The sequence below is a fragment of the Aegilops tauschii genome, chromosome 2 (assembly GCF_002575655.3).
Source record: "Aegilops tauschii subsp. strangulata cultivar AL8/78 chromosome 2, Aet v6.0, whole genome shotgun sequence".
In the NCBI taxonomy this organism is placed as follows: domain Eukaryota; kingdom Viridiplantae; phylum Streptophyta; class Magnoliopsida; order Poales; family Poaceae; genus Aegilops; species Aegilops tauschii.
In genome coordinates this window covers 10,982,316-11,005,122 of record NC_053036.3, presented here as the reverse complement: position 1 = coordinate 11,005,122, position 22,807 = coordinate 10,982,316, and the positions used below count along the sequence as shown (strand labels likewise).

Here is a 22,807-nt window from a genome sequence, read left to right as displayed (position 1 = left end):
CTGAACGCAGCCAGCGTCCGGCTACGACACGACAGAGGCGGCGGACAAAGCATATCGACAGGTAATGGCCATTGACAAGGGTTTCTGTGGAGTATGTTTTCTTTGGTAATAAATGAATCATTGTCTGCTGTCTTCTGTCCAACAGTACTTGTTGTCGCTTAGTCTGAATTTTATTACGAAGAATATAACAGCACAAAATCCCCATTGACATGCCTACCTAGGAGCAATGGTTAAGTGGTCAAATTGTACTATATATTTGTGCAGGTTTTTATTGTAATGATTTGTGATAAAAAAAAACTATGAAATCCAAAATAAATAGACGCAGCTCTGAAGGTCTGGGCTGTGAGCACATGTATCTCTATATTAGTTGAGCTCACTAATTTTACTCGAAGAGTAAACACTTAAACTTCCTCACCACCCACTTCCACCGTCGTGGCGGGGAGAAGTACTTGCTAGCCGGCGAGCACCTTCATGCAAAGCGGCAGCCGGCGAGATCAGTGCACCGTTGTTGGCCTTGGCGGCGAGCAGCAGGGGAAAGCTGCAGAACCAAAAGGAGTGAGAATATATCAATGGACAAGTTACATATCTTGAGAAAGATTACTCAAGTAGGGCGTTCTGGATATCAGATACTCCTACTAACTTCAAGTATATTATGCTGCGTAAAATCAAGGAAATGTTTTTTGTGGGTCAAAAATCAAGGAAATGTACATCAATTGTACGAGAGTATAGCAGTACACAATGCTATCCGCTTTTTCTCGACTTATTACTTGTGCCCAAGAATTCAAGCTTCGGTGAGGAAAATGGAAAAAGGAAAGAACAGCAACAACGGGCTAGAAATTTAGAACAGAATTATAATTCAAGATTAGTTTGACACAAGCTTGAAGGAAACTCAACTTCCTTTACCGAAAAAGGGTTTCCCCCGCTTTGTATTTCAAAGCAACCAACACCGAATACAGATAACGCTGTGGCGAACAGCACAACACATCAAAAGACAAAGAAGAAGAAACAAATGCCAACCACGGCAGCTTGGCAAAGCGCGGATGACCCGCCACCGCGGCGCCCACCGGAAACAAAACACCACCAACCGAGGCTCCGATCCGCCGCGTACCAAGCAGCACCTCCAAGAAGGGATGCGACGCCAACGACGCTGCTACCCGGACGAGTCCTCAGGTTTCCCCGGGCACGCGGAGGGAGGTGGGGGGTGGATACCACCGACACCCTCCAGGGAGGAATGGTGGCACCCGCAGGTGTCACCGCGTCGGGGCCGAAGCCGGCAGGGATTTCTCCCGCATTCCAACCCCAACCGCCCAACCGAACGGAACCGACCCGCCAAAACCGTCGCCCATCACCATGCGCCAACGCAGTAACGCCACCACCCACGCCGCCTCGCTACGAACACCACCACGAGGCCAAGAGGACCGGAGAGAAGCTCATCACGACGGGAGCAGCAACATCGACGCCGAGCAGGAGGGAACCACCTCCACCGCCGTCGTGCGGGAGGCCCGTGCCTTCGGCACCGTCGCGGTAGCCGTCCGGACGCGGCAGCGGGGCATGCCGGGCCACCCCTGGCCCAGCCAGGCCCGAAGCGGGCCCGTTAAGCCCCGCCGGCCGCGATGCAGCAGGCCGGCGTCGTCGCCGCCGTCACCCAGCCACGCATCGCATCTCCCCGCCTCTCAGAAGCCACACCGGAGCCATCCCCGCCGCCGGCCCGCCCAGGCCCAGATGGGACCCGAAGGGCCCAGATCTGGGCCGAGCGGACGACGCCAGATCCCGCCGCCGCGCCGCCCCGCCGCCAACGGCGGTGCCGCCGCCCAGTGGCTCGCCTGCATGCGCCACGGAGCCCCGCCGCCACGCCAGACCGCCGCCGCCTAGATGCACCCCCGGAGCCGCTCCGCCCGCGCCGGAGAGCGACCGGGAGGGGAAGGGCCAGGAGGCCGGCACCACCAGCAGCCCCAGGCCAAGCCGGCCGCGGGCGCCGGCGACGGCGGCGAGGAGGAAGAAGGGAGGGGGGAGCCTGGAGGGAGGAGGCCCGACGCGCGGGGGGGCGACGCGGTCGCGAGAGAGAAAGGGGGGGATGGCTGGTAAATTTCAACTCAACTTCCTTTATGGTGGAGCATGAACAGAGAGTCAGAGACACCCCAGGTAGTATACAGGTAAGCCTGCAAAAGATATTCATCATCACTGACGTATGGAGTTGGGATTCTCATCATCACTGACAAAGGTAGAAAGGGGGCATATTGTGTCCTTGCCAACGAGTTGTGTCATGATTCTCCACTGAAATTCAGCTAGAAAAGCCCAAACAATTTCCACGGTCGAACTTTGCTAGAGTGGGTGGATGATATTCCTCGTGTGTAAAAGGGAGCCCCAAGAAAGACAAATGCACAAATAATTAAATATACATTTTGCTATCGAACCACGATTAATTTGGACCTATTGTGAGTATAAAAATAGTGGTCGATTTTTTCATGTGCCTTGGACAAGTTGGCTTGTCTTTGTCACGTGTTTGGTTTGGGCCGTTCAGAAAGTATCAGTGTCACCAACCCACTACTCCAGTCAAATATTTAGTCATCCCTGGAGACTTCTTTATGTTTGCCAAGAGTGTTTGCAAGACTTGGAAGAGAGCAGTCTAGTTGATTTCTCCAGAGAGATCGACCATCAGCCATGGAGGTTGTCAAATCTGCAGTTGTTGGCGAACTTGTGAGCCGGTTCATCTCCTTCCTGATGAACAAGTACCACTCCAACAGCCATGCACAATCAGAGAAGGTGGTGGAGAGGTTGCAGCGCCTCCTGATGAGAGTCAGCACAGTCGTTGAGGAGGCAGATGCGCGGTACATAACCAACTCTGTGATGCAGTTGCAGCTCAAGATGCTCTCGGAGGCCATGTATGGAGGATACAGTGTGCTGGACACCTTGCGGTACCGAACCATCCAAGACAGTGCAGGCTTCCATGAGGTTAGCATCTACGACTCATCTTGCAGCAACTTGTATTTAGACATTCCCCTCAAGCGTTCTCGAACAACTGAGAAGAATGACAAGACCATGCGCCTTGAGTCTCATGGTTCCTTGGAAAGCTTAGAAGTCGTAGTTGCTAACATGACAGAATTTGTTATGCTTCTGGATGGATGTGAACGCATGTCTCGTAGACCATACGATGTGTACCTTTACACTGAAAATTTCATGTTCGGCCGGCACGCTGAGAAGCAAAAACTCTTGAGCTTCTTGTTGCAGCACAACAACCCTCCTGGTGATCATGCACGGGCCGTTCTTCCAATCATAGGAGGTGCTGCAATTGGAAAGAAGACATTGGTTGCTCATGTGTGCAGCGACGAAAGGGTTCGCTCGCGCTTCTCCTCTATTTTGCACTTGAATGGAGACAGCCTTTTGAAGATACTTGACCATGACAGGACCATGGAAGGGATGATCTTGGTAGTTATTGAGTTTGCTTCTGATGTGGGTGACGATGATTGGAAAAAGTTACACTCACTTCTCATAACAATGGGCAGAGGAATCAAGATCATCATTGTAAGTAAACTTAAACGATTAGCCCGGTTTGGATCGGTGAAACCGATTTTCCTAAGTATTCTATCTTACGATGAGTTGAGGTATCTTTTCAAGACACTTGCATTTGGAAGCGTAGACCCGGCGGAACACCCGCGACTAGTACAAATAGCAGATCAATTTGCCAAGGTATTGCACAATGCGCAAGCTTCACTTGTCACAATAAATAAGGTCGCAGATGTATTGAGAAGGAACCTTGATGCTCAGTTTTGGCGTTGCATATTGGACAAGGGGATAAAAATGGCTAAAAGAAACCTCTCCATACATGGTGTGCACCCGAGAATTCTTATAGAACAAGGTCATCCAGTGGACATTAGTCACATGACAGACCTTGCTTCACATCCACTTAGCATGACACCTTATACAATTAATGCTTCAATCGAGAAACAACCAAGTGTGACATTTGGGGAACTTCTAACAGATCCTAGTGTTAGACCAAAAGGAGACTTCATTCTAATTTCATGGGAATCAAGGATACCCCCTCATAAATCATTTGTTCATTTTGTTACAAGTCATGCTCAGGATACACATGAAGCTAGTGCCGTGCCAGGGAGGAAGCGACGAGGAGTGCCAGTCTAATTTTGTTTCAGACTCGTGTAATGTAATTCCTATTGAATTTTTTATTTTTATTTATTTAGAACAAACAGATGTTTTCAGGTATACCACTGAAGTAAATGTACTCATGATTTCAGTTAATGTGCCATAAATTTGTACTCTCTCCACGGCCCTTATTTTGTACATTTTATCAATCCAACAATCCACCACCTGTAGATAACGTACAAATCCACCACTCCTTACTATCACTAGCTAGTGAAGTCTTGAGTAAGGTGGCTTACTATGTGTTGTGCTGCTGCGTGGAGGTGGATGCCACAAAAACTTAGATCATATGAGATTACAGTTGCAACTATAAGATAAGACTGGATTAAGAAGTCTGGTAGGCTCCAGCATCCTTCCCAGCCCCCCTCCCCCCCCCCCCCCCCCCCCCTTCCCACACACACACACACACAAAAGCAGTGATATATTGATAAAAATTCGAAACAAGAGGCCTGCTTTGGTACACCCCCTCCACAAACTGTATAAGGGCAGTATGTGCATTTCATGAAACCGTATAGCCATCTGCATATGTGATACATACGAGGCATTGTACACTTTGCCACTATTTTTATCAAACTTCAAAATGTTTGCGCTAGCAACGTGAATCAAACTCAAGACCTCTTGGTATAAGAAGAACATGTGCCAATTTACTTTTTTTTTCTTCTACTTCAGTTCGGGGTTGGACCGGGCCATTGTTGAACCGGTCCTTTTATCAATATTTCTATTTCGTTTTTCTTTTTTGTTTCTTTCTTCTTTTTCAAAAAATGCTCACACTTATAAAATTATGTTCAAAACTTAAAAAATGTTCTCTTTTTAAAATTTTGTACATAAAGTACAAATATTCACATTTAAAAAATTTGTACAGATATGTCAATTGATCTTTTGAATAAAAAATGCTCACATCAATATAATGAAATTATTGAACATCTATTACATAGAAAAATTGTTTATTTATTGTTCGTTAAACAAAAATATTTTTTTATTTTTCGGTTAAATAAAAACATGCTCACATAAAAAAAATTGAACACCTTTAAAATTTGTGAACATCTATTAAATATAAAAATTAAAATGAAAATATATCAATCAGCGATCGGTTTATCGTTCATTTTTTGTTTCCTTTTCATTCTTGTTGTTTTTTGTTTTCCCCTTTTTATTTTTCAAAACATGCTCACATCAATATAATGGACACAAATTTTTAACATACACTAGCATGACCATGCCAAACATCCATGATAAATTTCATTGAGTTCTGATATTATATGCATATTCTAAGGTTTTCTTGGTGAAAAAACCCAAAACACTTGCCGAATGTGACGCGGCATGCACTCGGTGTCCGAATTCCTACAAATTTTACATGGAGGCCTGCCATGAGCATGCCCACAAGCTGGCAAAACTTGGTCTCATTTCATTCATATCATTTCTATCGTTATCAATCAAGATGAACATCTTCTTACATCCGAATTATTTCTTGAAATTAGTTAACAATTTAGGAATTTCAAATTGCGTATGAAAATTTTGTAAACATGACCACTATTTTCCAGAATTGCAAATAAATTCCTAAATATTGATGTTCTACACAAATTTCAAAACAAATACTTTTTATATTTATAAAAAAATTAAAACAAAAACATATTTTCAAATTTATGAACAAAAGTTTCAGAAATGGGAACATTTTTCTAATTCCTAGAACATTTTCCGAAAGTAACATTTTTTGGTATTTGAAAAAATATTTCAAATGATAAAACAGGTTTTAAGATGAATAATAAAGTTCATAAAGCGAAACAAATGAAATCATCGAAAAAATCGTAAAAATAGATTAGAAACAAATACACTCAGGCGTTGCCCAACCGGGAGCCAGGATCGTTTCCGGTGGCTGCGTACTGGGCCAGCCCAAACTTTCAAATTTCAAGAAATGTCATCAATTTTGAAAAAGAACGTTTATGAATTTGAAAACAAAGTTTATGAATTTAAATAATTTTCACGAATTTAAATGGAAAAAATGTATTGAATTTGAAAGCAAAGTTTTCGAATTTTAAAAATTGTTCTCGAATTAAATGGGAAAAAAGTTCGGATAGGGTGTTCGGGTTGGGCGGAAGCTCCTGTCTCAGAGTACCTTTTTTTGACAGCATTGTAATAGACAAAAAAATTTCTAGGACCTTGTATCACCATTCCAAGGCACCATGCAAAGTTTTTGTGATTTCGGGAATTCTGTATTTTCAAATGATGTTCGTGCTTTCAAAATTTATTTGGAATTTAGAAAATAATCCCATATTCAATTTTTTCATGCACAAATACAAAAAATGTTTGCGGAAATTCAAAATAATTTGGTTTCATATTTTTGTTCATATTTTCCCTTTTTTTAAATGTCTATGTTCAAAATTTTGTTCGCTCTTTGTAAAATATGTTTGTGTTATGATATTTTAGCAATTTTGAAAGAAAAAAACTGTTTTCTAACATATATAAATTCTTTTAAATCCATGGATTTGTACTTCATTAATAAAACTAAAAAATATGAACATTTTTTGAAAAAGAAAAATACACTAAAAAACGAATAGAGAAAATAAGAAAGAAATAGTGATAAAAGGGCCGATTCAACAGTGGGCCGGCCCAGCCGCGATCTCAAGTAGAAGAAAACGAAAAAAAAAGAAATAAGTACGCAAAAGCATTGGATGTCCTAGTTGGTTAGTGTGGTCCTCCTTAGATCAAGATGTCTTGAGCTTAATTCACATTACCTGCACAATTTTTTATTTTTAAACAAAGTGAAAAACAGCTAAGGGCGCCACGTATCGGCACGGGTGGAAAGATTATCGTACCATTTATTATTAAGGGGTATAAAGAGATCTCAGCGGTGAATGCGTTTAGGGGTTGTACCGAAGAAAAAGTGAACAAACATTAATTACCAGGAACCGATTCCCGCAATCAACCTAGGCACCTCCCCTCCCTCCCTCCTCGAACTTGACATTGGCGACCACCATTGGTCTACATGAGGTGCGGCTGGGAGGCCACGTGATGGGCGTCAGCACGGCATGCCTACGGCCCTAGGCAAGCACGAGGAGCCTCATGGTTTCCGTCATGGTGGTTTGGGGAAGAAGGGAGGTTCAGAAAGGATTCACTGCTGGTAGGCATTGACGACAGGGTCCCAGACATTAGTGACACATGAAGTTGGTTCACTATTCTCTCTGGGATGACAGGACGGCTTGTGATGTGCCACCGTGGATTCAGTTTTTGTCGATCGATCTAGATAATTAAAATTTCCTCCAGAATGTTAATGATTTAAATTTGAGGTATAGATGGTGTCGTTACTCGGAGTAACATCAACAACCACCTGACCTGTGGGAACAAGAATCCTAGCACTCGTCCTGAAACCAAGAAAAGCTTTCACAAATATATAGGCGGACAAAATCAATTTCATGTAGGCAGATTTGTTGTCACTCAAACTATTTTTGAATCACCACATGAGAATGGGTCCCTGGTGTGACAGGCGCGGAAACAAAATAATGGCTGTTGTTAAAGTTAACAGAGTTGATAGGTACTACCCCCTCCGTTCCTAAATATAAGCCTAAACGTTTTAGAGATACCAATACGGACTACCTATGAACGTATATATACACATTTTAGAGTGTAGATTCACTTATTGCTCGGTATGTAGTCCATATTTAAATTGCTAAAAAAGCTTATACCACTCCTTCCTAAAATAAGTGTGCTAACTTTAGTACAACTTTGGCGTGTTAACTTCAGTACAACTTTGCAGTAAAGTTAGTACAAAGTCAAGACATTAATTTTGGAACGGATGAAGTATTTAAGAATGGAGGGAGTACTATTCTCCAGCTGTGTGGCTGGAAAACCCACAGGTCTCTAAGCTTATCTTACTTGTCGAAAATGTAATCATTATGCAATTATGTCCTTCCTGTTAAGAAGCAAGCCGCGTGTACTCAGCTCCCCGTGCATAGGCACAAACCCCTCTTGGCCCTCCCACCACTCCCTACCGCTGCAACGGGACTTCTCCATGTTAGTCCATGCGCAGAAGTTTCTTCTGTTTTATTTGAATTGCTTTTGTTCATTGGTTCTTTAAAAAAACAGGTGGTCCTCACAGTTTTGTTGTTGTTGTTGTTGTATATCAACTTTCTATAGCAGGTTCTATAGGATGGCAATTTAACTCGCAATGTTGTATGACACAGTGTGTTGACCGACTACAAGGCGACATGTTCAACAGTTAGGTGTAACGTAGATGATCTTTGTTGAGATGGATGTGTAGCCACACAAGACATATCGGATCTGGAATGATGATATATATGATAGAGTTGGGGTACCATCAATTCAAGAAAAACTTGTCCAACAACGTCTGAGGTGGTTTGGGCATATACAACGCAAGCCTCAAGAAGGTCCAATGCTTAGGGGATGGCTACAGGGTGTTGATAATGTCAAAAGGGGTCGGGGTAGACCAAACTTGACCTGGAAGAAGTTCGTAAAGGGACATCTGATGGACTGGAATATCACCAAAAAACTAGCCATTAATAGGGGTGCGTAGAAGTTAGCTATCTGCGTGCTAGAACCATGAGTTATTTCCGAGATATTATGGGTTTCAGAGTTTCAGATGCAGGAGCTCTCTGACCTCCTAGAACAAGAAGCCTATCCCCTCTTGCCGCCTCTCCGGGGTGCACCAGGGGCTAACCCTAGCGCCATCAAGAGCGGCAATCCATCACTTACTCCCCCTTGGTTGCTGTGGCTGGCATAGGCCACACTGGCGGTAGGCACCACATCATAGGGGCCTGGGCATTGGACGCGGCGGCGACCACTGGATCTACTGGGGCGGGGCCAGGGGAGGGCGCGCGCATCGGCTAGGGTGGCGTTCCTAGCCGTGCAGCGGCAACACTCGCCTCTATCTTCCACGGGACCTCGCTTGCTTCCCTGGAGATGGTAGGTAGCCGTGTGCAGTGGATCTGGTCCAGACACCGAGATCCGCCATCGCTGTGGCCCGTTGCTGATCGACGGCGTGTACAGGGGTTGGCGAGGAATGTTGGTTCCCTGTCGGTGTTCCGGCGGCTACGGGTGGTATCACGGTGTGGCTCAGCATGGATCCGGTCAACTATTGATTCGGAGTGGCGCGATTGCCAGTGAAAACCTCTTCGACTTCGGTCATGACCGACGATGGCAGTGTCTTGGGCGTCGTCTCCTTGTCGAAGGCATCATCAGTTGCATTCGTCGCCACTTTGTTTCGCCTGCTCCATGGGAAACCATAGATCCGGGTCACCGAGGTCGGATGATGAATTGATGGCGGTGCCTTCGGGGCCATTATCCCTCTTGGGGGCATCGTTATGGAGCAGGTGCTTGCTGGCGAGGACTTAAGTAGGAGAGATGTTCCATCTACCACATCGGCGGCGGCAGGTCTCGGCGACGTGGCGCATCCGAGGCTCAGCGGTGGACGCATGTTGATGGGTGTGCGTAGGAGGATGGGGCTGCCTGGCTTCGATGGCAGAAAGGCCCGGCAAGGTGAATACATTGATCCGACGGCAAAATGGTAATCAATACTAGAATTTGATAGGAGATGATTGTTAAAAATATCACCGAGCTACTAGTAATAGTATCTGTGGGAAATCAAGAACAATATGGTAGCCGGCAAACAAGAACAAGATAACCGAGGAGCACGCACAAGAATGGAAAACTGAAGCGACTACGGTACTTGTTCATGGAAAGCAAAGACAGAACAACTTGCAGTTGATACAATACAACGCTGAGACGTCGCTGAAAACTTATCTCGGAGCAAGGGTGTGCATCTGTCATTATTGATGGGACAGAGAATAGGGTCTGCATGGCTTGGTTGTGAACGCTCATTAGCCATTCTGAGAAAAACACAAATGTAGGGAGCTTCTTCCCCAAAGGCCCAGTAGCCTAGCCGCCGCCTCCCGTACCTTCCTCAACCTCTCCTGCCCCACCGCTGTCGGAGGAAGCCGACGGGCAAAGCTCGCCTCGGCGGACGGCAGCGGCTAGGCGTGCTCCTCTCGTGGCGAGTGCGATGTCCCTGAACAGCACGCTTTCTCAGGGAGTGTGCGCAGACTCCAAGGTGGCAGCCTTCGACTGTTCCGGTGGCAGCTTTGCTCGCCGGGACGGTGAGATGGTCGGGTGCGATGGGCTATGGGGCGGCCCGACATGTTTGGGATTTGGGTTGCTGCGTCCAGATGGGCCGGCGGCGGCAGCCATTAGCCTGTTGCTTGGCGCACATACTTTTCAAATGTAGCGCCCCAACGCCCACCCACAGCCACCAAGTGACAAGAAAACTGGATAGGCACGGGTAAAAGAAACAGAGGCAAGTGTTCATTTTCAGAAAGCTTGAACATACAAGTAATTGGCAGACTTAAGAAGCAAAGTACCAAGTTCTTGAATCCCAAGGTCAGACCACATACCCAACTTGTCACTTAAAATGTTAGATACAAATACGCGTAGGTTAGACTTATACGGATATACTACATTAATTAACACAAGGAACATACAATCATCACACGGATGAAAAGCGACACATCCTAAGTTGTGTTTGGCATTTAGGTGGATTAACCTAATAATGCTTTAATTTTCCAACCAACTCTTGCTTATTTTTTTTCTTTGGCTAACACCGTATATTTTTTGCTTTTAGTACCATTTCCTGATAGCAGGTTGCGGAATACATTGAGCAGTGTAACAACCGCAAAGCATGGACGGGCAAACTTACTAATTGTAAACAAATGAACACAAAACAAATGACACATACAACAAAACATGAAGAAGTGACCAGTGATATTTCCAACCATTTGGTTTTATCACTGATATGCAGTGTACCTTGTCGGCACCAATATCAGTGGCGTCTTCTTTCGAATGGTCAGAGCGCCTTCCTCCTCCATGCTTAAATCCTCAATATTCATTCCAGGTGGAAGCTCCCAGTTGAAGCAGTAAAGCATGTTGGCCAGGATGAATTCTACATTGGCCACACCCACGTCCATTCCTGGGCAGATGCGGGCAAAAGCTCGAAATGTGCCCCATTGAAGTCTATATCTGTGTCCTCAAAACGTTCAGGGTAAAACTCCTCCGGGTCCTTCCAAACATTGGGATCCCTAGCAATAGCCCATGCATTTACGATAACCCTTGTCTTGGCTGGGATTTCGTATCCTGCAATCTGAATCTTCCATAAGGTCTCCCTTGGAACCAGCAAAGCCGCCGGGATACGCAGCCGTAGGGTCTCCTTGACAACCATTCTCAAGTAGTTTAGCTTGGACATGTCTTCGTATTGCACCCTCTCTTTCTTCCCTACCTCAGTTCTGATTTCTTCTTGTACCTTCTTGAGCACCCTTGGGTGCCTAATTAGCTCCGCCATTGCCCAGTTTATTGTTCTTGCACTAGTATCATTGCCAGCGACAAAAGTGTCCTGAAACATATGTATTCACGAGAGAAAAATATATTTGAGTACTAGTTGCACAAGAAGATGAACCAAATAATAATTCTTTTCTTTCCAAAAAGGATTCGTATGATGAATCTTCTACAACGAATGATATAATTATTATTACCATGAGGATAGCCTTGACATGATCCTTAATTAGTGATCTTATTGCGCTTCTTCCATAAGTCGATAAGTTCTTCCACTAGTGCCGATCCGCAATTGTCATCAAGTTTTTTTTCTGGTGGGGACTTCATTCACGTAATGCTCGATGACCTGTTCAAAGAATCCATCGAGCTTCTTAAAGATCCTTTGTCGGCGGGCCTTGATGCCCGTAACATGGTTAAAGAGGCATCCAGCGGCGTTGGCGAAGAAGTCCTCGGCAGAGAAGCTGCTCAGCATGTCCACGGCCTCGTTCATCACAGGGACCAATTGCCCCTTGAATTTCTCCGCAGCACGGTTTCCCCCAAAAACAAAAGAGCCAAAGATCCCATCCAACGTGGCAGAGATGTAGTCAGGAACCAGCACCGGTTTTGTCCCGATACTGGTGAGGTTCTTCACCAGCTTTTCTGCCTAATCATTGACATGTAGAAATTAATAGGAGTACCACAGTTATTCCCTATTAATTCTCAATATTTTCTTACCCATTGACTAATAATTTATGTTTAGTTCTCTACATGGCAAAAGCTCTAACTCTATGTACAGTACTGGCTAGTATTAATTCTGAAGAAAGCAACCGTACTTAACCATCAGATGTGAAAATCTGCAGCTTGGTTGAACATGAGATTAGTTTATTTTCCGCATTTAGTTGTCATAGTTTAAAACTATCTACCAAGGATGCATGTCTCACACACGAACTCTGTCAAATGGGCTCAAGGAACAAATGTAATCCATCGCACAACTATTAGGTAATTTTACTTAGGGACATGATACAAATGTAACTAACATGTGTCCCCTAGAAAAAATATAACACGTCACATCTTCAAAATTTTCTTTTATTTTGTATTAACAAAAGATTATAACAAAAGTTATAAACCATGAGTGGTTTGATTAAACTTTACGATCGAAATGTTGGAAGACTATAATTTTACTAACATATGTTTATAGTTGTCCTAAAAATAGACATATCCTTGAAAATTCTACGTTGGCAGTAGAGAAAAATTATCTAGTGCTGATAATTATGCCTAAAATAATCACACTCATAAATCTCCATAACTTTCCAGAGAGAAAAATAAGTTATCTTCAAAATTACACCAACATGTACCAGAGAAGATAGGTAATTAATTATATCGTTAACTAGTATATATCTATATTTGGGGATGGAAACAACCTCTAAAATTCGGCAGTACATGAAAATATATAATCATGGTCTTCATTTAAATTAATCACACATGATAGATCTTAATAATTTTCCTGCAAGAAAACCTTGATATAGCCATATACCATAAAGTATCAGTGACACTAAATCACTATAGAGACACCTGCACAAATCAAAACTCCTAGATCATCACGAATGCATGCCTCAGGTTAGAAGCAAATCTGTATCTCTCCTATTTAATTTCTCTCTATTATCTAGAGTATCATGTCATTTCATATTTTTTACTTTCATTTTTAACTCTAGAATATGAACAAGCAGAAGCAATCAATGAAATAAATTTCCACTTTAGATTTTCTTGGACATACTTTCATACAAGTAGAATCATATTTCTTCTGTGTCTCTTCAAGTACATATGTAAACAAATATCTACTATCAATGAGCATCTGTTTCTTAGCGGACTAAGAACTTGTATTGCTAAGTTTTTTCACATTTAGTATTTATCTAATAACTAATTGAGTACACATGCACAAGTCTGGGAGTAGCATATTTGTAGACCTAATGTTGCACAAAAGTATGTATTGTAAATAAATAAAAGCATATGGTCCATCTAAATAAACCACAAACACTTGCAGATTTAATGGACCCTTTTGATACCACATACGAACAATCGGATGGCTCACCATCTGAGTTATGTGTACTGAGTTAATATCATGTACTATGAATATGCTAACTTGGTATAAATAATCTAGTAGCAGACACATCATCACAATTTTGAAGGCACAAACTGATCTAACATCAATTACAATTGGTCCATCAATTAGTTTCAATCCAAACTTCTAGTATGCATTATCAATATACCAATGTACAAGGTTATTCTCAGCCGACAAAGTTTCTTATTAGCTGCTGTTGGTGTACATCCAAGACAGTTTTTATTGTAATAAACCGAAATTCTTGAATAATTATTTAGTAACACTAATACTTCTTGAATAAGTAGTTTGACCATATTTAACAAAAATTCCAAAAAAACCAAAATTTGAGCATAACTTTTTTTTCTTTTAGAATTTGAGGATTCTAAAAATTTGCAGACAGGCCGTAGGCTGTCAAAATCGGATGCGGATTTTCGTGCTGAACATTTTTTTCCTTGATATATTATAAGTTTTTTTCTGACATCGTATGCAAAAGTTATAGCCGTTTTACATTTTCCCTACACTTTTTGCAAAACATGTCCAAATTTAAGTTTTTAAATTTTCCTAACTTGTAGATGTAGTAACATAACTACATCTCGAAGGATTTTAATTTTTAAAGTTTTTATCATTTTCTTTTGCTTTTTACAAAACTGAAAAGGCGAGGGGGGGGGGAGGAGGGGGGTAGAGTTTGAAAATGGGACCTTTAGTACCGGTTCGTGCCATGAACCGGTACTAATTCGAACCGGGACTAAAGGTCTAACGTTTAGTACCGGTTGGTGCCACGAACCGGTACTAATGGGCAGCGCACCCTTTAGTCCCGGTTCGTGGCACCAACCGGGACTAAAGGTCCCATTTAAACCGGGACCAATGCCTTAGTCACACGAACCGGGACCAATGCTTACATTAGTCCCGGCTCGTGACTGAACCGGGACTAATGTGAATATTGCCCTGTGACCAAAACCCTGTTTTCTACTAGTGAGCTCAAGGAGAAAAGCTTGCGCATCTCCTGGACGTACTCGCCATATGGGGAGAAGATGACGTCCTTGTAGCCATATGACAGCAACCGTGGCCCTGCCGAGGGGGACCGGCCGGAGCAGTCGACGTTGTGGGTCTTGAGAGCCTCGCGTGCGGCCTCCGGCGAGGACAGCACCACCGTCTGGACCATGCCCAACCACAGCATCATCACCGGCCCGTGCCGCTTTGAGAGCGCCAACAGGCTCCGGTGGGCCAGTGGGCCGATCTGGTGCAGGTTGCCCAGGACGGGCAGCTGCCAGGGCCCTGGTGGCAGCCTAATGCTACCGGACCTGTTCCGGCTCCTGTGTAGGAGGAAGAGCAGGGAAACGAGTGGGAGGATTACTAGCAGAAGCTGCCATTGTTGGGGTAGGAGCTCTAGAAGCTGAGAAGCCAGCATTGTTCTAAGCTTGCGTGATGTGTGGCTTTGGCTGAGGTCTCGGGTGGTTTAAATAGAAGGTTCCTAAGCCCATTCTTAGTTGGCGTTTTGAAGGACCTTTGTATCAGTTGGTCAAGTCATTTTAACCCCAATCTTTGAAAGAAAAGAAAAAACAATGGGTTGGAGAAGTAGAAGATGGCTTTACACACCCGTTAATGGAACCTGCCACAGTTCTGTTAAACAAAGAAACAAAAAAAGACAGTAGCTAGCAAAGTAGTTAGAGGGGAGCGTAGTACTAATAAAATGTTCAAGGACTTGTCACTTGTGCCGTCTTGATGTGATGATGCCCACATGCACAAGAAAACAAACAAACAACTAGTGTCGACTAAAACTGGCATTTTTAATTTGCACAATGCTTAAATCAAAGGTGCACATCTCAAAGAGGAAAAAAAACGAATGTAACAAATTCTTGCAAAGATGTTCAATGCTTAAAAGTTAACTCTTTAGGTACTATAAATTTTTCCTTACGAACACATATTTATTCAGCAAAATGGTTTTTAACTTTAGTTGATCCTGCTGGCATATAAAAAACTCAAATATTTGTGTGTATGTTTTTTTTGAAAAGGGGAATATATTCCGAAGATACCAATTACACCCAGCCTCTGCACCAACAAGATGTTACGAAGACATCTAGGATTCACACAACCAAAGAAGAAAATAAAAAGAAAGGTCCCACCACAGCGATCGCCTCCTTAGCAGCAGCACACGTACCACCACGTAATACAACACACGAAAAACATAAAGGTCTCCAAAAGCAACGCCTCCAATAAGGGAACAGTGCACAAGCACTGTCGTTGCCCGATCCAACATCTTAGATTTTCACCCTGCAGAAAGTCTGCGCTCTCAAAACAATTCCTTCAGTAAGACAATCGTCAAGCACACCCAATGACCAATGAAGGCCAGACCTTAAGTTTTCACCTAGAAAGCCCTAACTTGGTACCCGAATAGTACCACCAAAAATGAAATCCTCTAGTGTTGCCGCCCCACTACTTATCACTGTTGCTCCTGAGAGTTATCTGACACCTGGCAGACTCCGTCGCTACCAAGGCTTCGTCTGTATAACTGATCCTCCGACCTCTGCCACCATGACCTTCTACACCGTTGTCTCCACCAAGGAAATCAAGAAGCCAACATTTCTGAAGGTTTCATCAACCAACAGAGCTTCGGGCCACACCGTCAAGACCTCATCGGCTGATATGGATGTGCAAGACCGGACTCTAACCGATCCAGATATCCCGAGCAAGATCTTCTTAGGGCATTCTGGAACACGTCGATAGCCAGATCGAGGCAGACCGATCATGCAGGACGTTGACGTGATGCGGAAAGAGCACGGGGACCACCACCTTAATCATCACGGCTACATGCCCCAATGCCGCCCCGATCTAGCCTGCCACAGCCAGGCCGGGTGACAGCACCACCACAGTGCCTAGCAGCCGGCGCCATCAGGGAACAGCGCGCCAGCCTATAGCACGTCCTAGACTCGTCGATCCGCCCAAGCCCAAATGGGTTGCGCGAGATCGGCGATCACCTCCGTAGCCACAAGGGCGACCCTGCCGCGGAGCAGTCATGCATCCATTATTAATGTAATCCCGCGCTCGCCTCAAGAACCTGCCGCTCCACTCAGCCCGCGGATCACTGCCAGATCACGATCCACCATCTTAGAGAAAGATAGCGCGGCCACGCGCAGGAAGAGGCCTCTGTCTCGCCCCACCTGGCCCGCAATCGCCGTGTGCCAGATCCGATCCGGTGGCTAGATCGTTTGGCACCCAAGACCGGTGGCCATCCTCCTGCCACTATGCAAAGGGCCACGAGGCAACATATCCCCACCACCCCCTTCACTGGCTATGCCCGGCAGTGGCCTCGGGGGGGGGGGGGGGGGTGAGGGAGTCCTGGATTAGGGGGTCCTCGGACAGCCGGACTATATACTTTGGCCGGACTATTGGACTATGAAGATACAAGATTGAAGACTTCGTCCCGTGTCCGGGTGGGACTCTCCTTTGGGTGGAAGGCAAGCTTGGCAGTTCGGATATGTAGATCTCCTCCCTTGTAACCGACTCTGTGTAACCCTAGCCCCTTCCGGTGTCTATATAAACCGGAGGGTTTAGTCCGTAGGACAAGAACAATCATAATCATAGGCTACCTTCTAGGGTTTAGCCTCTACGATCTCGTGGTAGATCAACTCTTGTAATACTCATATCATCAAGATCAATCAAGCAGGAAGTAGGGTATTACCTCCATCGAGAGGGCCCGAACCTGGGTAAACATTGTGTCCACCGCCTCCTGTTACCATCCGCCTTAGACGCACAGTTCGGGACCCCCTACCCGAGATCCGCCGGTTTTGACACCGACATTGGTGCTTTCATTGAGAGTTCCACTATGCCGTCACGATAAGGTTTGATGGCTCCTTCGATCATCGGCAACGATGCGATCCAGGGTGAGGTTTTCCTCCCCGGACAGATCTTCGTATTCGGCGGCTTCGTACTGCGGGCCAACTCGCTTGGCCACCTGGAGCAGATCGAGAGCTACGCCCCTGGCCGTCAGGTCAGGTTTGGAAACTTAAACTATATTGCCGACACTACAAGAATCTTGTTAATACATGACGGATTCAATCTGTCATGAAACTGTGCAAAACCGTCAACGAGGGAGGTCCATGAGGGATTTAGAATCCGTCATGTATATCGCGTCATAATTTGCCAATTGTGCCACCATGACGGATCATGTCTGTCACCGATCGGTCCCTAGGCCCGCCTAGGCCCGGTCCTCCATCTAATCCGTCATGGATTGACCTGACATTGTACTAACATGGGCCTGACATGGAATCTATGTGGCACCAGCGTGGATCTGACATGGCATCCTGCATAGCCAAGCCGATTCCCTATTTTTTTTAGTGGCAGCTTAGCCGAATTTTTTCAATCCAGCCCATAATATTCATCCAACCAGCTATGGCACAAGACATTACACATAATAAAAAAGCTTTCACAGCACAATTAATTTTCATTCAACGAATCCATAGTTTTGCCATTTCACAAATTTCTATTCAATAATTTCAGAAAGTTAAGGCCTTCTAAAATGTGCCAAAAACACATACAACATTACTTCACATGCCCTCAATAACAATTACGCTAGATTACATCAACATTGTACAGACCCTCTTAATCATCAAGTTCACCTCGGCAGCTCAACCTTCCTATGCGCCTCTCACAACCAAAGGAAACCTGTAAAAAAATAATATGCTTGTGTTACAATATGCTCTCACCACAAAGTATCAAGAACAACAAGTGGACTCCATATTACGAAGATATATTTTATGATAAATCTAATGAAATTAATTCCGTGCTGAAGATGTTGATGGCTTCCTATAAACTTGGTCAAATTCAATTAATTTGCAATGGTAGAGAAAACAGGAATAAAATGAAATTTTCAAGGTGGAGATACTTCCACACTTCACTTAACATAATTTAATAAACTATAACCACTACCACTGGCTTTTCATAACAGATACTGCATGAAATAAATCAAACCTAGAACTTATATGATGGTCTATGGAAATCTGATCTCTACCAGAACTGCAAGAAATAACAACCAGGCTGGAAGTAATGATGAACAGAAGAGCTATACAGCCAACGATGGTTCGCAGAATATTTCAGGGAACTATATCTAAACTATTATAAAATAGTTATGACTGAATACGTACTGTAGTGTGAGCATGCAGTAGTGACTGCCATTGTTGATGACTGTCTGGAAGAATTGACACACCAAGTACTTTTGTCTCCAGCACAATTCTTCGGGTCTCTTTAATTCTGTCAGTGGACGGATTCAGTCGTTCAATTGTCATCATCAACCGTCCTCACTGATCAGTGGAAACCTGAGCCAGGAAATAATCCCCAAATACAACATGAATACTGGAAATAGCAAACATCGAGAACTTTGAGGCAGCACTTAAGAAATCAGAACAAACATAGTAATACTGCATTAGTATATATAATGCACATAAGTAGAGAAATATGACAGACAAGGAACATTGTTTCAACAATACAGAAAGACAAAAATGCTAGAACTTTAAGCGACATCCAGTAATACATAAGCTGGATAACTCCCTTTTCCCAATATATCATGCAACGTTCTGGAAGTGATAGAACCAGTACAACATTCCTTTTATTAGGCAGTAAGAAGCGGTACAGTTCTACTTTTCAATTTTGGCTGTGGAAAGACACAAAAATGCACAGCACATACAATTTTTTTCCTAAGTTCTGAAATTTACAGAGCCTACAAACGAGAATAAAAAAGTATATACGCCAAAAAAAATGGCATCACTAACAAACATTATACGTGATGCAGAGAACTACAAATTTAATTTATTGCATGGCTTAAGTAATTACTTAATAGTCATTAAGGTACAAGCCGAATCAAAATACATGAACACCAGGAGATGGTCGAATCAAAACACATCGGAAAATACGTATATTATATTCTAAATAGCAAATGTTATGCAAAGACTTCAAAAAAAAAATTCAGGTTAATATAACAACCTATCACCCAGAAGTGTTAGACCTTCGCCAAACATTTTCCCATCCATCGGCTGCAGTACTAAAACCTGAGTGAGAAATGACAGTGTTAAGCAACAAGGCATGAAGATTAATTTTTCCAGTTTGAAGATTAACTTTTCCAGTGTACAGAATGAATAATAAAGGTCGGAGATGTTGCGAATATGAGACATGCTAAGATAAGTATGATACTTTTCCAGTTTGAAGATTAACTTTTCGCAACGATTACTGTTGAACATAATAGATGGAGATAATTGTTCGGTGGTTATGAGAATCAATTAATAATACAAGAAAATAGAAACACACATAACATGCAGCATAAAGGGATTATGCATCGATCATCCATTAGGGGTCCAAGATCATGTTATAGGTTCTCAAAATAACTCAATAGTTGCCACTTGAGCATCAATACCAACAGCAGTCAACTAAAACTTCGGCTACCTGATTCTCATTGTAATTTTAATCAAACCAAGAAGGCATCAGACAGTTTCCTGACTATATAGAGCCTAATTTGCTACTCTTGAACGTAAACAGCCTCAAATATTTTTTTCTCAACTTTCACTACCTGAACAAAATCAGTCACACCCAACTCCTCAAAAAATTTCCTTCAACTTCGCAATTCAGATGGCAATGAAGCAGAACTACGATGGGTCAAATAACAAGTATGAAGATCAATCCATGTCGCGACAGGAAGCACGGCCGTGCCGGCGACGCGGCGAGGGGGTCGGGGTTATCGCCATCCAGCCCAACGCACGCGAGCGCGCCGAGCTAGGGGACGCCATCCAGGAGGAGTAGAGGGTGGGAGGGGGCACGGTGTACGACGAAGACGAGTCGCTGGAGACCCGTCGGTGGTGGAAGCGACGCCGCAGCCGAAACCCTAGCCATGGGCTAGGGTTGCGGACAAGCGCCGGAGGCCGGGAGCGGCGGATCCAGCCGTGCTGGAGGACAAATAGGTCGAAGACGAGCTCGTGAGCGTGCTGCGCGGTGGTGGACGCCGCCGGAATCTGGAGGCGTTGGTGGCGGCACGAGGGTTCGTAGGGGAGAGAGATGGGTCGTGAGAGGGATGGATGGGTGGGGGTTGTGGCGGATCTAGCAGCCGCCGGTGCTGCGAGGTGAGAGGAGGGAGAGGGTCGGCGGCAAGCTGTAGGAGGAGGGAGGCGACGAGGTGGCGCCGATGTGTGGGAGACGATGGGGAATGGGAGGGGGCAGCGGAGGAGGGAGAGGGGCCGATGGAGAATGTGTTAGGGTTAGGTATTTATATGGGGAGCAGTTAGCCAGGCTTTAGCGGGCTTGACAGGGCTTCAGCGGGCTTGCGGAGCTGTACCAGCCCATCCATGACAATTTCTGAAATTGTCATCCGAAATCCGTCATGAATTAATAGGTTTCTTGTAGTGCGACATCCGCAGAGACTTGATCTTTGATGGATTCGAGCCCATGTCAGGTGCGCCGCACAGTCACGACGAGCATGACTTAGCTCTGCCGTCGGACGGTGTTCAAAAGATCACACCTGTGGCTACTTCGGCCCTCAATCCGGAGCAGATTGTGCCGTCCGATGACGGGTGGATGGACCCCGCCACGGAGGCCGCACACTCAGTGGCGATAGAGCTGAATACTGATTTCACCTCCTATGAGACCTGTGTTGCCGGACACTTGGATTCGTCCCCGGCCACGGGCTCCGAACCGCTTGCGTCCGTACCTATCGAATCTGATTGGGCGCCGATCATGGAGTTTTCCTCCGCGGATATCTTTCAGCACCCGCCCCTGGGCGACGTGCTAAATTCATTAAGGTCTCTCTCCTTGTCAGGAGACCCTTGGCCGAACTATGTCCGGCTTGAGTGGGAAGCGGACGACGAAGAAATTCGTTCCCCACCCACCACCCACTTGATAGCCACTGTCGACGACTTAACCGACATGCTCGATTTTGGCTCCGAAGACATCGACGGTATGGACGATGATGCAGGAGACGAACAAGAACCACCGCCCACAGGACGGTGGACTGCCACCTCATCATATGATATATACATGGTGGACACCCCCATAGAGAGCGATGGCAATAAGGCAACAGAGGATAATCCCCTCGAGAATCAATCTAAGCACCGGCGTCAACGGCGCCGCTCCAAACCCCGCCATAGCAAAAGCGGTGATACCGGCACAAGAAACAATAACGCTACGGATAGTGCCGAAGACGAAGACAATCCCCTCCAGCCAGACCTCGGGCGGGAGGATGGGCAAGCTAGCCCTAAGGAATAGGCAGCAGACGGAGAATCAGAGGATGACAATTACATGCCTTTCTCCGAAGACGAGGTGAGCCTCGGCGACGAAGAATTTATCATGCCTGAGGATCCCGTCGAACAGGAGCGCTTCCAGCACTGGCTTATAGCCGCAGCAAATAGCTTGAAGAAAAAGCAACAGCAGCTTCAAGCTGACCAAGATCTGCTAACGGATAGATGGATTGAGGTCCTAGCGGCCGAGGAATACGAACTCGAGCGCCCAACCAAAAGTTACCCAAAGCGCAGGTTGCTACCCCAACTCGAGGAGGAAGCATTAAAGCCTACGCTTCCAGCGTATGATGCGGCTGACCGGCCACCTTGTGAACGAGACAAAGCGGCGTATCAGGCCGAAGTCCAGCCCGCACCCCGCCGCCAGTCAAACAAAAATACTAAGGCCCGGGGTAATACGAAGGACCTGCGAGACGTATTGGAAAACAAAGCAGGACATGCAAGATCGATCTACGGATCACGGGGGCGCGCCTCAACGCGTGACGACAACCGTCACGCCGGATATACTAAAAGCAAATCCGGCCGGGCCGAACACAGCAGACAAGACTCGTATGAACTGCGTCGTGATATAGCCCGGCAAAGAGGCGCCACACACACCCCCTATGCTTCACTGATGAAGTAATGGATCATGAATTCCCAGAAGGGTTTGAACCCGTAAACATTGAATCATATGATGGTGCTACAGACCCTGCGGTATGGATAGAGGATTTCTTCCTCCTCATTCACATGGCCCGCAGGGATGATCTACACGCCATCAAGTATCTCCCGCTAAAACTCAAAGGACCGGCTCGGCATTGGCTGAATAGCTTGCCGGCAAACTCCATCGGAAGTTGGGAGAACCTGGCAGACGCATTCATGGACAACTTCCAAGGCACTTATGTGCGGCCACCGGATGCTGACGATTTAAGTCACATAACACAACAGCCCGGAGAGTCAGCCAGGAAATTCTGGACGCGGTTCCTAACTAAAAAGAACC

The 22,807-nt window shown here is 45.1% G+C and overlaps 1 protein-coding gene, 1 long non-coding RNA gene and 1 pseudogene across 3 annotated transcripts; 1 reads left to right on the top strand and 2 right to left on the bottom strand.

Moving 5' to 3' along the window:
* The first annotated feature begins 2,640 nt into the window (after positions 1–2,640).
* On the top strand, positions 2,641–4,143 carry LOC109734620 (disease resistance protein RGA2-like). Its single transcript, XM_020293824.3, has one exon. It carries the CDS (start codon positions 2,662–2,664, stop codon positions 4,135–4,137), a length of 1,476 nt encoding a protein of 491 aa, XP_020149413.1. The 5' UTR covers positions 2,641–2,661; the 3' UTR covers positions 4,138–4,143.
* Positions 4,144–10,769: 6,626 nt separating this feature from the next.
* Positions 10,770–15,855, bottom strand: LOC109734622 (4-hydroxyphenylacetaldehyde oxime monooxygenase-like; annotated as a pseudogene).
* Positions 15,856–17,958: 2,103 nt separating this feature from the next.
* Positions 17,959–20,775, bottom strand: LOC123497300 (uncharacterized). 2 transcript variants are annotated; one of them, XR_006670966.2, is made up of 4 exons: positions 20,118–20,775; positions 19,538–19,602; positions 18,703–18,873; positions 17,959–18,223 (listed from the first exon to the last, which is right to left on the bottom strand). It is a non-coding gene; the product is annotated as an uncharacterized lncRNA (long non-coding RNA). The 2 variants fall into 2 exon arrangements; XR_012203688.1 differs by having other exon boundaries at positions 17,960–18,223; positions 19,538–20,775.
* Between the last annotated feature and the right edge of the window lie 2,032 nt (positions 20,776–22,807).

What these genes read in the sequence shown, in the direction of transcription:
- LOC109734620 (XM_020293824.3), top strand. Translation starts at nt 2,662, where the DNA reads ATGGAGGTTGTCAAATCTGCAGTTGTTGGCGAACTTGTGAGCCGGTTC.